Consider the following 14,896-nt stretch of genomic DNA (forward strand, 5'->3'; position numbering starts at 1 on the left):
TCTTTTTTGTTTTTGTTAATGACATTTTTCAAGTACTGTAGCATAACCACCAAAGACAGAACTATCATATCACAATTAACTTGTGTGGTTCTTTCTAAGGGGAAAACATGGCCAGGGTGAAAGCTAAACAACCTAGGCTAAGATTATCAGCATAATGCAATTCTAGACCAACTGCGATCAATGGCTAAACTCTCAGTAAGGAAACCAAATTTCTAAGAATCCATCCCTAAACTTAAAAGGTAAACCTTCAAATTTGATTATTTTAATGAATGTAAATAGTACATGCAGCTTAAACATCATCTCTGGTCTCATCGGGTTTGGCTTCTATTAATTACTTTTTTCGGTCAAGGCTTGAGGTGGGAACAAAATATTAAGGAAAAGTAGAAACGGAGACTCAGTTTATTATATATGTACCAATTATTCTGCAAATCCTTTAATCACTTTTTAGTAACCGAATACTGAAAGTAAGTATTGTACTAAAAATTTAGGATTCTATGTATTAAAAAACAAAAACTGTCCCAAAGCTTTCATACAGATTTGTAATAATACCTAAAACCTTGCATACAGATATGTAGTAATACATAAAAATCCATTGTTAATGTAAAGTACTTTGGCAGTACTTTAAGACACAATTGAAAATTATCCTACAGGAATGAGACAGATATGGCACGTGTTAAACTTTCAGAAGGGGAAGAAATAAAATGCTTCATATCTGACGGCATATTCCCCCCACAATATGAGCTCTGTACTCTGGACTGGTAAGTAGAACATTTTCATCTGGTACAAAAACAATCTGAAAGCGAAACAAGTGACGTAGATATAGGGGCTCCTTTTTCTGCCTCAGTCGCAAGATCCCTCAGTGGCTGGCCTCTTTTCGGTGGAGGCAAAATAAAACAAAACAAAACAAAACCCCAAAAAACAACAACAAAGCCTCTTCGGTGACGGGAAGGAAAAGAAGAAAGCACTGAATCAGGTCAACCCCTCATACGTTCCTCACGACAACGCCAGAGGGAAAAGTCCTCAACAGGAAAGATCTCAACTGCTCTCCCAGGAAAGGAAAAGTACCTCAAGAGCTCTCGGAGGAGAACGCCACCATGGAGTTCTACGGCGTCAGCCAGAGCGTCGGCCGTCAGTTAGCACCTCCCCGTTTCCGGGAGCGGTAGCTAGGCAACCGCCGGCCTCAGGGAGAGTGGAGGACATTCGGTTGCCTTAGTGCCCCTAGCGGCGAACAGCGAGACCTGCAGGCTCCTCTCACAGTTTTTACCCTCCCCTCTCTCCACCCCCTTTGCCCCGTCCCCCCACCCCCCCGGCACTTCGGCTCCTCCCCTCTCTTCTCTCAGGCTGGCTAGCTCGCTCGCGCTCTCGCTCTCTCTCTCTCTCTCTCTCTCTCTCTCTCTCTCTCTCTCTCTCTCTCTCTCTCCTCTCTCTCTCTCTCGTCTCCCCTCTCTCTCCCTCCTCTCTCTCCTTCCTCTCCGCCTCCTCTGCTCTTGGGCTAGAATATCTATGGGTCGATACGTGATGCGATGAATCCGAGAGCGACCAGAGAGACCAAAACTAGGGCGAGGAGTGGGGCGGAAGCGGTGGGACTCCTGGGCATGGGGGCTTCACCACAATAGAGGCAGCGCCCCCACCCGCCCCCGCCAGCTCCTCCGGAGCGGAGCCCCCAAACCCCCTAGGGAAAAGGATGGCGGCGGCACCTACCCAGATCGAAGCCGGTGGGTAACTGTGTCTGGGGGCTAAGGAGATGGGAGCTTAGCGCGACGGCTGTCAGTTTCTTTTGAAAAAGCTTCTGTTTTTCTTTACCTCCCTCTCAACCTCTTTTTTCCCCTCTTCCACAGAGCTGTATTACCTGATCGCTAGATTCTTGCAGTCCGGACCCTGCAACAAATCCGCTCAGGTGAGAGGGAGAAGGAGCTCTGGGGAATGGTCCCAATGGGGAAATCGAGGCATCGGGTGTGCGGTTTCACTGAGGGTGAGGGAAAGGCCGGCCTTGACTAGTCCTGCCGTCAGCGGCGGGTTCGAAGTGGGGAGGGAGGAATGTGTTGATGGCCCGAGCTGCTCCTCATATCCGTGTTTCCCTTTTGCTCAGGTGCTAGTGCAGGAGCTCGAGGAGCATCAGGTACGGAGCCCCTTCGGGAAGACGTGGGGAGGGCTGGGGTGAGACTGGAGGAAGGGGAGGGCAAGTCAGGGGCGGAGGACAGAGGCTGGGAGGGAAGCTTGGATCTGGGCACTCATAACTGTTGTCACTGGAGTGAACCAGCTTCTTCCCTCAAAAGGGGCGGATATCGCTGGGGTCTTAACTCGCCCCCTCTTTATGACCAAGGGGGGCGGTTTTTCAGGATTTCCTCCCCCTCGGCCTCCTCCCTATACTGGACTAGCTTTGAGGCAACAGCTATCGGACCTAGGGAAATACAGACGCCAGAGGGTCGGGGACCAGGACCCGGGTTGGGTCGGGTTCATTGGGAGCCAAGGCATGGCCTATATGGTTTGCCCACCCCCCACCCTTTCTTTTCTCTCACCCCCAGTTGATTCCGCGCCGCTTAGACTGGGAGGGAAAAGAGCACCGAAGAAGCTTCGAGGATCTGGTGAGTAAAGTTTTCATTTCAACTTAATCCAACTCTTTCTACACTCTCTCTCCACCTTGTTCCCCCAACCCGCTCCCAACCCCTTAGCCAACAGGGCTGTAGAGCTCTGCGCTGGGCCGAAGAACGACTGCCCCTTCCCCCGCTCCCTGCCAGTCAGAGAAAGGGTACCTTGTCCTCCCCCTGGCCTCGCTTATTTCCACTCGGAAACTTTGAAGAATGTGAGTTAGTTATCAGAGATGCCGTTTTGTGGATTATGAATATGTTACAAACATTGAGAAAGGCCCATTGTAGGGAGAAAAGGGAGAGAAACCTGGGGGTTATCTTGGGGCACGTACCAAGGACTGACGTTGGCCAATGACAGCGTTGGTAACAGCCCAGAGTTCCGGATTAGTGGAAGAAAACTGGTTTCTGGTTGGTCCTGGCTTGAAATACGGGAACTGAGGCCAGGCTTAGTCTTTGGCGGGGGGGGGGGGGGGGGGGGGGCTTACGGGGTACGGGGCTCAGGAGGGGAGTTAACCGACCCTGGATTGGGCAAAACGACACAATTAAAAATAATAGGAAGCATCAAGCGAATTCCAAAATTTGCCGGTTTTAGGTAATCTACTACCGAATAAAAAAAGCATAATTATTGTATGTATCACATTTTAGAAAATAGCTCATTAAATCATTATATCGCATTTCTGCAGATACATTTTCACTAAATAACTACGGATTTATGACCTTTTTGAGAATTGATGAAACACGATTTGGGGTTTAGAAGAGCCAACAATGGTTATATTTTTAAAATATACTTTAGTAAAGGACCAAAGGCATTGGATTGACTGGGTTGTTTCTCCTACAAATGTAATTCATAGTGTCCATGCACTTCTGTTCAGCATTGACACACACAAAAAGGTGGTGTTTTTTTATTTTTCGGAAGATGTCCCCTTGCGTTAGCCTCTGGTACAGTGAATTGGAAGGAAATGAAAGGAGAAAGGGGTGATGTTACTAAAAACTAAATTCAGCTATCTTTCCTTCAAATAAGATCCAAATGGAGGAAAATCAAAGTTAAAGAGAGTTGAAGGGGTATGGTAGACTGTAAATATAAATAAAATGATTTAATAATACAATATTTAAACTGACAGTGTTAATTTGACAATTTTTATATTAAATTACAATAATGAGGCCATGTTAATAATTATTAAATAATAATTTTAGTTTTCTGACTAAATATTTTTTGCAAATCACAAAATGGTGTAATAATTGTAATATGGATAAACTCCACCATCTATACTATTAATGGTAAAGAATTCTCAGTTGGATAAAAACTATTTTGGAAAAACTGCATGTATTATCACTGTATTTAATTTGTAGTCAGACTTTTTGTTGGACTGAAGTCCTGCCAAAAAAGGGGCAAAACAATGCCTACCAATATCTATTTAAATACTTTATAACTAATGTGGTTTTGAAGATAGTTTTATACTGAGATGTATTGAAGATGTTTTCATTTACATTTGTCTCTAAACAGACCATTTTAAGCAAATAGCAAAAAGAAACTTAAAAAAAAAGCTTTTTTTAAAAAAGATAAAGCTTTTTAAAAATTACTTGACAGTGATAAAAAGCAAATGGACATCAAAATAATTAAAAACAGTCTACTAACCACACACCCACATAAAAACAAAAAAATCCCACAAAATCCAGTTTACTAGACTTCCTTTCCTTTTATTATAAAGGCATATTTTTACATAGTGGTAATCAATGTCCATTTTAAGCTCTATATTTTAACACTTTCACATATAATTTTCTTTTTTGAATAGACATTGTCATTTCAATAAGAAAAGATTCAGTTACATTTAAGTTGGCTATGATTTGAACTCAACATTCAGTTGAACATTTAGATTACTTCCAGTTTTTCATTAATATCTTTGCATAGTTAAATAGTCTTTCTTTTTTCCTTTCTTTTCTTGGATTTATTTTCCTGTACTGTATTTCTAAAGTGGAGTTATCAGGTCAAAGGGTCTCATCGGTTTTTTAGCTTCTCTTATATAGTACAAAATTGCTCTCCAGAAGATAGTACTAATTTATGATGTTACCATCTAGGTACTTAGAGTGAGTTTTTAAATACTTTTAAAATCTTTTGGTGGCTTTAATAGGTGAAATAGCCCCTAGTTGATTTAATTAGCTCTTTTTTTCATGATTAGTGAAGCTTAAATTTTAACCAGTTATTTTTTTAATTGTTAATCCTTTTGTATATCCCTATGTATACCTGATTTTCACATTTATCTTTTGAATTTATTGTTTTTTATATTTCCTTATACATTTTTATTTTTATATACACAGACTTTCATCTATTGTTTGAACATTGTCTATAATTTAGATAGTACATCTTTTGTTTTTAATTTAATTTTCATATTGTACAGAGGTTTTTATTTTTCTGGGATCCAGTGTTTCTAGGAATATTATATTTTGTTAATATGGCCCTATTTTAAATCAAATATCTGTTCTCTACTATAAATTTCTTTGTAAGGGAAGATGGGGTAGGGCTGAGTGAGAATTTGAACAGAAGGAAAAGAAGTATAGTGGCTTAGAACTAAATGTGCTGTGTTAGATTGATCACTAGATGCATCAGTTGTATAGTTGCTTAAAATTATTTCACATTTGACCTTTGATTTTGTGTGGCTTCATTGTGGGAGATATTTTTTTTTTCTTAGTGTAGGTATTTTTTAAAATGCTGTTAGAACAATGGATTTATACAATGTGATCTTTGATTTAGCTACATGTTTCAGGTTGAAGTTTAGGATAAGTATTAGTAATTAGTAAAACGTTATATGTACATAGTATTTATAAATAGTATAATTCTGTATGTTAAATTATATAGCAATACTTCGAACTGAAGGTAAACTAGTATAAGAAGGAAAGAATACAAATGCATGATGAAGAGCTAAAGGATTATAAACAAGGATATCAAAATACTGAATTAAGATTGCATAGCCATGTATACTATGAAACAAGACTCCTGCCTTTCTGTCTGTATGTGTACTTTCACTTAAATTGTATGTGCTGCTTAACTTGATTTATCCAGAAGAATATTAAGATAATAAGTTGGATTTCTTCAACACTTCATTACTGTTACTATTATGCATTCTAGAAATCCGTCTTTTTTCTTTCTTAAATCTGATTTAGTGTTTTACTTATAATTTGAAACAAAAGGAAAGGTGGTATTTTGTTAAAGCTACTAGCAGGCTAGTACTGACATATTCAGATCTGAAGTACCTTTTAAAATATGAGCCTGTACATGAAATGTTTGTCAGTTTATGTTGAACTGTAAGGTTTTTGAATATGGCATTTAAAATAAAACATTCTAAATTAACTTTCAGAATTTTAAGTAATGATACAGGGAGAAATTTGAAGTAATGGTGAGTTTTTTTGAAGTTTAATCTGGACATTTTTCATTTCTGCTTGACTCTTATTTACAATGTAATAGAATTAGATTTGCTTCTTACAATTCATCTTATGGTAGATAATTTAAATAATTACAGATGTCTGTTCATTTGTGGTGACCCTGTTGAATTGTTGCCTGTTTTATTGCTTCCTCCTTGGAGCTTTATTGGGGACTACAAACATAGTAATGAGGGGTATGTGTGTATGTGTGTGTTTAAATAAAGTTTTTGTTAACAAACACATTTTATATATTGAAATTGTGACTTGGAAGCTTTTTTTAAAGGCATGTTTTAATATTTTTTAATCATTTTAAGGGGACTTGTATCATGAGACTGAACCAAAGGCATAATTATCTTTAGGTATGGTATATATTTTTAAATTTATTCAGCATTTTTCATGTATAGAATTGAAAGCCCTAATTAGTGCTTTCATTTAGAGTGACATAGATTGTATTACCTTCATTTTATATTCAAAAGACTTGAAGCAATTTTATGCTATTGAAAAGTTTATCAAGATTGTATTTTCATTACTATCTTTAAAAAATGTATACATCTATGATGATATATGTCGTTATAAGAACTTGCATCTGCATATAATATATGCAAGTTTAAAAGTGCTTTCACATCTCATTTGATGCTCGCCAAGTACTTTAAAATACTCTATTTGAATTCCAGACATACCTATATTTTTTTCTTACCTTACCCAGCTCTTGTTCTCTAATTACTAGTAATAGCTTAAATTGTCTATTAGAACATTAGAATGATTTTTGAGTGCTGGAGGCATAGTTATTGCATCTCTAAGTGTGGAAGTAATTTAAGTGTGTGTGATTTATTAACTGCTATGTGGGTACACAGCCATAGTTAGGAAGAACAGAATGCATCATGGGAAACCAAAAGGCATGTGCTGCTCAACCCCAGTGTGGATATAATGCTAAACTGATAGGTCCTATGGTAGAGAGCAATTAATGTCTGGAAACTAGTATTCCTCACTTTTGATTTGTTTGAGCCACATGTATACTTTTGCGTTCTATAATATGTTGGTTTTAGCTATTTGTCTGGATTGATCATTGTCTTTTTTTTCACACTTTGGCTCTAAGAACATACTTTCAATGATTAAAATCCTTTGGGAGGGGGCACCTGGGTGGCTCAGACGGTTAAGCGTCTGCCTTCGGCTCAGGTCATAATCCTAGGGTCCTGGGATCGAGCCCCGCATCTGGCTCCCTGCTCCATGGGAGGCCTGCTTCTCCCTCTCCCACTCTCCCTGCTTGTATTCCCTCTCACTGTCTCTCTCTCTCTGTCAAATAAATAAAATCTTAAAAAAAAAATCCTTTGGGAGATTTATCATTAGTTCTAGGAAACTGGTATCTTAGTACAAATGAGATGGCGTTAAGAAAGTGAAGAGAGCTGCGATTAGGGAGTAAGAATTTGGGTTGGGTGAATGTTCCTTATAAACTTTTGTCCTGAAGGCACCTTTGTCAATTTGAATATTAGTTTGTTTTTGTTCTTGGTTTACTGATGTTGATTACTGATTGATTAATAAACAGTTTTTTGGTAGAGAGCAAAAAAGTAATTTTAAGTCAATTTAGTGTTTGGGTCAAATCTCAGAGATGCCCTTGTTTGACATTTTTCATAAAGGATTTTGTGAGTAGTGGAAAGTACCATAAGATTTAGTTGGGAAGATAGTCTTGCTGAGTGACCCTGGGCAAGTTACTTAACCTCTCAGGGATTCAGTTTCCTCATTTATAAAATAAAACCCCCTATCTATTTTACAAGGTTGTTGTGCGAACCAAATGAGTTAAATAGAATGCATTTTGTTAATTGAAAATGCTGTGCAAATAAATTGGTTACTGCATTTTAAAAATAGGACATAGAGGTTGAATGGAAAATGGATATCTAAAGAACTATGACCCCAGAATTTATATGTTCTTAACTAGCTATGTCACCACCTCATTTTCCTAATATTTTTATAAGGTGAGGGGCATTTAAAACAGTACCATTGGGGAAAAAGTATTTAAAAAGTAAATGTTAGAATTGAACCAAAATGAGTGCTTTGAATTGCATCTGTATTAACTCAAACAAGAAATGATTGTTATGTTAAAAGATGTTTAGTGTTATTTGCATTTTTATTAGAGAGAAGTAACTTAGTATGATACTGGTGTAGTATTCACTGTTTTTTAAGAAGTGGGAGATATGTCTTTCTGATGTCTTGTTGCCGGGATCCTCAACGCTTCTGATTGATCTTTTCTAATCCTGAACTGATTTTCTATACATTATTGATAAATATTTTCTTGTATTTTAAATTACCTTGTTGAAGATGTTTTCTCATGCCCTTTAATATCTACTATAGTACTTTATAATAATCTGGCCCTCAGTTATTGTTTGTGTAATTTTCTTAACTTTTGTCAGGAGCATTTCATGATATGTATTTCTTAGGCTTATTTAATATGCTAGCTGGAACTAAGTTCGTTTATCGGACCTTTCTCTACTGAGAAACTTCCAGAATGTGGGTAGGTCCCTTGTCCTTGTCTTGATATTATCTGCCCTCAAGGTTATAGTACTTTTGGTACTTTCTTATGGTATTGTAACCCAGAGAATATTTGAACCTAGGTGGGTTGCTCTTGGCTGTCTCATTCCTGGGAAAATCTTAAAACTGATAGAAAAAGAAATGCTATGAACAATGATAAACATTTTCAAAGAAAAGTAATAGGAAGTCTTAACACTTTGTAACCTGTTGTACAAACCAGTGTATTATTATAGTAGAAAAGTCTACCTGTTTTATTTCCCTTTCTGTCCAGTTTTTTCCCTTTCCTCCTTCAAATTCAGCAAACATTATAACTCAACACTTTATGATATAATATTGGATTATTGCAGACATTTATATTTTACTGAAAAGTATCAAGAAGAAAATAAACTATTAGTTTTTTGTGTTTTCTTCTAGTCTTATTTTTTTGTACATGTATTTTTTCCCATCAAAATCAGATGATACTCTGTGAGTTTTTTATTACTTTTTTTTAACTTAATGTTCTGGAGGAGAATCTTAAACATTGAGGGACATTATGTGTTAGTCACTGTGCAAAGTACATTTACTGGGTGGGGGAACCTTTCTATTTGCCTGGAATGCCTTCCCTTCCTTTTGTGTCATGTGAATTTTCACTTAGCCTTCAACTGTGAAATTAGACATGAACCCTACCCCTGGGCTGAAGTAGGTACTGTATCTCTTTGCTTCTCTTAGCTCTTTGTACTACCTCTGGGTACTTGTACTTTGATTTGTTTTATTTACAAGTTTGTTTTATTTACTAGTTTGTTTCCCCCACTGGGACTGTGGGTTCCTTTAGGACAGCAGTTTAATTGTCTTCCCATCTCATCTCTATATGTTAAATGTCTGAATGAATGAATGCATGAGTGAATGATTTTTTTTTTTTTTTTTCACAAATCATATGAGGTAGTTATTATTACTCCCTGTTTTCAGATGCAGCAGCTCAGGCTCTCAGATTGAGTAACTTTGCAGGTCATAGAAGTAGGAACTGAGAATGGTGGAAAAATTAAAATCTAAGTCCTTTCTACTGTATCACACTGCCAGAAGGAGTTAACAGCTAGTAAATTTTAGAACCTGAATAATCCAGGCTTCCAGACTTCAAAGTACCATGCGTATCTCTATGTTATACTTATATTGATGTATTTAAAGCCTTGCTGTATTTTTTAAAATCTATTTTGTTTTTTGTCCCTAAATATAAAAAAAAATCATGTGACTAATTTTTTATATGTACTTCTCCTCCCACCCTGCCCACACCAAAAAAATTAAAATCTCAGATAAAATGTATTTCACTTCTTCAACGTATGGGCCCAGTTTGATTCTTCATTTACCTGTCTAGTGATGATCTTAGAAAACAAAACACAGAAACAATTATCTCTTTTATTTGTTTCTTGGAGTTACTTATCCTATAATTTCTAAAAGCCAAGGTAAAAATATCATTATTGCTCTCTGAAGATTAGTATTTCAAATGTAGTGTTTGGTATGGGCCTGGCACCCTGAAGTTAGGTACCTTTTGCATTTTATTCAATTCTCAGCTGGATTCCTTTTAACTAATTATGATGAGTAGGATCATTTCTGTGAACTCTCTGGTCTTCTCACTTGTCATTATAATTCTGAAGCTTAGTAATTCAATTGTTAGGTTTGCTCTTTAGGTCAGCCAGTCTTCCTATCTAGAAGGTTTATAATCTAGGCTTCATTTAATTTCTTTCAGTTTATTTGAATTTATAGTTTTATTTTTTTGCAGTCTTTGTGTTAATTACCTTCATAATTTTTCAATTGCCTTAATAAGACAGTAATAGGAAGAGCAGTGGACAGGGAAACCCAGATTTCTGTACATTCACTGTGACCATTGGACTTCACTTCTGGATGTTTTTCCTACTATAAGATGTGAAGTTAGGTTAATTATGTATAAGGACCTTTCTAAATCAAACATTCTATAATTTAACTCCTTGGAGCTGTTTTACAAAATAATATAAAAGTTTGTATATACTCTTGAACTTTGTTTTTAGAGAATGCTTTTCTTCTGCAGACATCAAAGCACTTGTTGTGTTACTTGTTGGCATTATATTTCAGAGAGAAAAATGTGGTTAAATAACTGAAATTAGAATATTTGAGCTTTAGTTGAAAAGAGTGGCTTATAATATGTTACAAATTTTATAGAATATTTTAATACATACTTTTAATATTATATTTTATTACATATTACATTTTATTCATACATAATTCTAATATAGAATTTTTAAAAGACTTAAAAAAGTCATTACTGAGGATAGATAAGCGTTCTTATGCCAAAAAAGATCCTTTAAAAAATTTCAATTTTAATCAAAGCAGATGGATTGAAATAAATGTTGACTACCACTTTTAAGTCCTGAAATTTGATTTAGAAAAAACTGCATTGCAAGAACTGAGCTGATATAATCTGGAAGCCTGTTGATATTATTTAAAGGAGACGCTAGCATGTTCAGCTTAAATGTATTGTTATTGCTATTGTGTTGATAGAATATGTTTATCTACTACTGTTTCATAATCAAATTTTTATTGATTTTAGAGGAACAGACTTGTTGAATGGGACCACTTAGAAATTAAGCAATTTCCAGTTGTATAGGGTAGAATTCAAATTTGTAAAATTTATTTAATAGCTTATAATAAAAATCTTCAAGGGACAGAATTTGGGTGTAGATAAGTCTTGTTTTGGTTGCTTAGTTAATGATTCTGTATTTTAAAATTATTACTGAGGAATTGATAGAAAGATTTATGTAATTGACTGAAAATCAAACATCATTGTTTCCATAAAATGAAATAGCCAGGAGACTTAAGATGTCAGTTTAGGATATAGTTCTGACAGATTTTCTGTAAGGGGGTGATTCTAAAAATTCATATTAGAGAATTATTTTCTGGATTATATATGGTTAGATATATTGCAGTTTCTAGGCAGGAGAATAACTCTTGAGATGGTAACAGGACGAAAAAAAGAAGATTGATCAAAAAGAAAATGCCAGTTAAGGAGGGCACTTGTAATGAACACTAGGTGTGATATGCAACTGATGAATCACTAAATTCTACCCTGAAACTAATAATACACTATATGTTAACTAACTTAAATTTAAATTAAAAAAAAAAAAACAATCTGGGACGCCTGGGTGGCTCAGTAGGTTAAGCGGCTGCCTTTGGCCCGGGTCATGATCCCAGGGTCCTGGGATCGAGTCCCACATTGGGCTCCTTGCTCAGCAGGGAGCCTGCTTCTCCCTCTCTCTCCCTCTGCTTGTGTTCTCTCTGTCAAATAAATAAAATCTTAAAAAAAAAACAACAATCTGATACCCTGTGTCTTTTGATTGGGGCATTTAGCCCATTTACATTCAGGGTAACTATCGAAAGATCTGAATTTAGTGCCATTGTATTACCTGTAAGGTGACTGTTATTATATGGTTTGTGTTCCTTTCTGGTCTATGTTACTTTTAGGCTCTCTGTTTGCTTAGAGGACCCCTTTCAATATTTCTTGTAGGGCTGGTTTCATGTTTACAAATTCCTTTAGTTTTTGTTTGTCCTGGAATGAGGGATCTAGAGGGGAGGGGGGTGGGGGGATGGGTTAGCCTACTGATGGGTATTAAAGAGGGCACATACTGCATGGAGCACTGGGTGTTATATGCAAACAATGAATCATGGAACACTACATCAAAAACTAATAATGTATGGTGATTAACATAACATAATAATAATAAAAAAAACCAAACCTCTCGAAAACCCAAACAAAAAAGAAAATTCCAGTAAAGACAAGAACTATTATCCTATGTAAAGCTTTCATATAGTGTTTACTTGATGAAAAAGTAATGGCTGATAATGGAAGTGGAGTGTTGGTGGGAAAAAAGGCATAAACTATTATAGATGTTCATATGCAGTATTTTAAAGCTTTTCTCTTTGAGTCACATATTTTTCTGGGGTACTAAGTATACTTGCCTGTAGGCATATTTAGGAAATGTTTTAATGTGGAGGGAGTGAATTATAAACTAGGATTTTAGGATGTCATTGTCTGTAGATAATACTTAGATTAAATTGAATCATCAGCTGCTTTGACTTTAATGTTACCTGTATGTTTTACTAAGAGGTGGTTCTATGTAGTTATTTGGTTGGAAAACAAACTATAGATATGAGAAATAACTGAAAGAATTTGCTTGATCTTTTGTCCCAATCCAGAAGCTAAACTGTGTTGATGCAAATATAAAATAATCAGACTTGGTTGCCGTTCTTTCTGAGCATCATGACAGTTCCCAAGCCACATTTATTTTGGTAGATTAAAATTAATTTTTGCTTGGACTTAAAAAAGATAATTGGCAGGAAATAATTTTTAAAAATCACAGCAGAATCCCTTATTCACAGAATTCTGAATACACGTTTTATTATAGTTCTGCAACGTATGTTTTCTAAGAAAACAAACAAGGTACCTTGATAGGAGAATCTAAGATTTTTCTTCTATGAATTCTTGTGATATTTCTTATAGATGGACTTTACTTTGGTTTTTTAATGTTCATTGATTCATTGAACAAATACTTACCAAGAACACGCATAATTTCTTTTCTCATGGTGATCATTAGGGATGATTTACAAAATTATTCTTTTATATTGTATTGTTCTTGACCTGGTGATAATATATTGATGTGAGGTCCTCTGTGATGTTATATGTATGTGTTTACATTTTTATTTATATTTATTTTTCATTCTTTCTCTCTCCCTTTATGTCAAGATGAGATGTAGATTTTTTTATCTAAGGATTTAATGGTCTAGTTTTCTGTTTCCTCCTTTAATAATTAGGTATTTATGAAACACATCAGGGACTTGAACATTAGCTTAGACAAAAAATGAACAGTTTTGTTGTTTAATTTTCTCATCCCGGTCTGCATATGTTTACCATCTTCAGAAATTTGCTTGTGTGTTTTAAAAATGAGTTAATGTTGTGATGAATTTTGAGTACATAGCTTATTTAGAGCATAGTATATATAAAAATATTACTTTGATACTGTTTTGGAAACCAGTTAACTTTTTTCAGGAAAACCAGTTCTGCTTTATTAAGCAAATTTGTCCTGTTAATCCTAAAGGGATTTAGGTGAGAATTTGGTGCAAGTAATACCTTTTGTTTGTATTTTTATCATTTATATGGAATCTAGAGTCTCTGATTTTTGATCAGTTCATCACTACTGAATAAATCAAGTACTAGTAGAGTTTACCTGTTGTCTTTGTACTTTAATTTTAGGCATGCGCACTTTTGCTGTTTTGCAACACTTATTTCATAAGATTAACAGCTAAGCAAATGATTTAATCAAGGCATGTAAAAGTAAGTTTGAGTGCCATGTCATTTAAATCTTATCATTTAGATGTGCTTAAATTTTGTAGCCATTTCTTTAATTTGGTTAAAGTATTAAATATTTAAAATGTTATTTTCCTGATCCTGTATATAAAAGTTGCACTTTGTTCCATGATGGAATAGTTTGGTAATGGACTAAATTATATTTTTAAACCAAATTGGTTTTCCTGTTTTATTTATGCTTTTTAGGTGGCAGCCAATGCACACATTCCTCCAGACTACCTCCTTAAAATTTGTGAGCGGATTGGTCCCTTACTAGATAAGGAGATCCCTCAGAGTGTTCCTGGGGTACAGACATTACTAGGTGTTGGTCGGCAGTCTCTGTTACGGGATGCCAAAGGTAAGATTTTCACAGTTTTCAGAGGAAGGAGTGGAGAACAGCATATTTTCATGTTACGTAAATGTTAACATGCTTTCCTAAATACTAATTTTCTTCTAGTTTTTCTTATTTTGCCAATCTTATTTTCTTAGTGTACAAGTACATTTTTAAAGGCCTAAAAGAAGCCCTCTGCTGTAAAACAGTGAATACAGTAGAGGTAAAGAATATTAAAATCTTTTTGTAATCCTGTGGAATAGAGATCTTAAAAATCACTGCTCTAATTAGTATAGTATGCTTAAAAGTCTTTCATTATGTTTTAATATTTTTAAGTATTATGAGTCTTTATATCATCTTAATCACATATATTTTATAATATGTAAATGAAAAATGATATGTAAAAATTTATATGTGATATATGATATGTAAAAAAATTTTATAATTGAAAATATTAAAACAAATATCAACCCTATTAGTGACTGTTCAGTAACAGTTTTTGTACTCCACTGTTTTTCAGTCTTTTAAAGATTTTCCCCAAAGTTTTTCATGGAACCCCAATATGTAAAATATATAAAGTAGTATTTTATGAATATAAAAATGTGAAATTAGACATTAAGGATGCCTGTTAATGTAATAAATACTTCAGGTCTAGCAACTCATTTGTTTTGTTGTATTAGCATCATGTTT

At 35.3% G+C, this 14,896-nt stretch overlaps 1 protein-coding gene across 5 annotated transcripts in view; it reads left to right on the plus strand.

Moving 5' to 3' along the window:
- The first annotated feature begins 1,440 nt into the window (after nucleotides 1–1,440).
- The window catches only part of BRWD3 (bromodomain and WD repeat domain containing 3), a 204,153-nt gene continuing 190,697 nt past the window's right edge, over nucleotides 1,441–14,896 (plus strand). For 4 of the 5 annotated variants that reach the window (XM_028101475.2, XM_028101477.2, XM_028101478.2 and 1 more), the window contains exons 1-5: nucleotides 1,441–1,715; nucleotides 1,839–1,897; nucleotides 2,090–2,119; nucleotides 2,526–2,585; nucleotides 14,083–14,233. In XM_028101475.2, coding sequence (XP_027957276.1) covers nucleotides 1,685–1,715; nucleotides 1,839–1,897; nucleotides 2,090–2,119; nucleotides 2,526–2,585; nucleotides 14,083–14,233 — 331 coding nt within the window. In that variant the 5' untranslated portion in view covers nucleotides 1,441–1,684. The remainder of the gene's footprint in view (nucleotides 1,716–1,838; nucleotides 1,898–2,089; nucleotides 2,120–2,525; nucleotides 2,586–14,082; nucleotides 14,234–14,896) is intronic. The other variant, XM_088028709.1, reaches the window with a different exon arrangement.

Source organism: Eumetopias jubatus, unplaced genomic scaffold (assembly GCF_037043125.1).
Source record: "Eumetopias jubatus isolate StellerSeaLion01/CBP00866 unplaced genomic scaffold, mEumJub1_p1.0 scaffold_11, whole genome shotgun sequence".
Taxonomy (NCBI): Eukaryota; Metazoa; Chordata; class Mammalia; order Carnivora; family Otariidae; genus Eumetopias; species Eumetopias jubatus.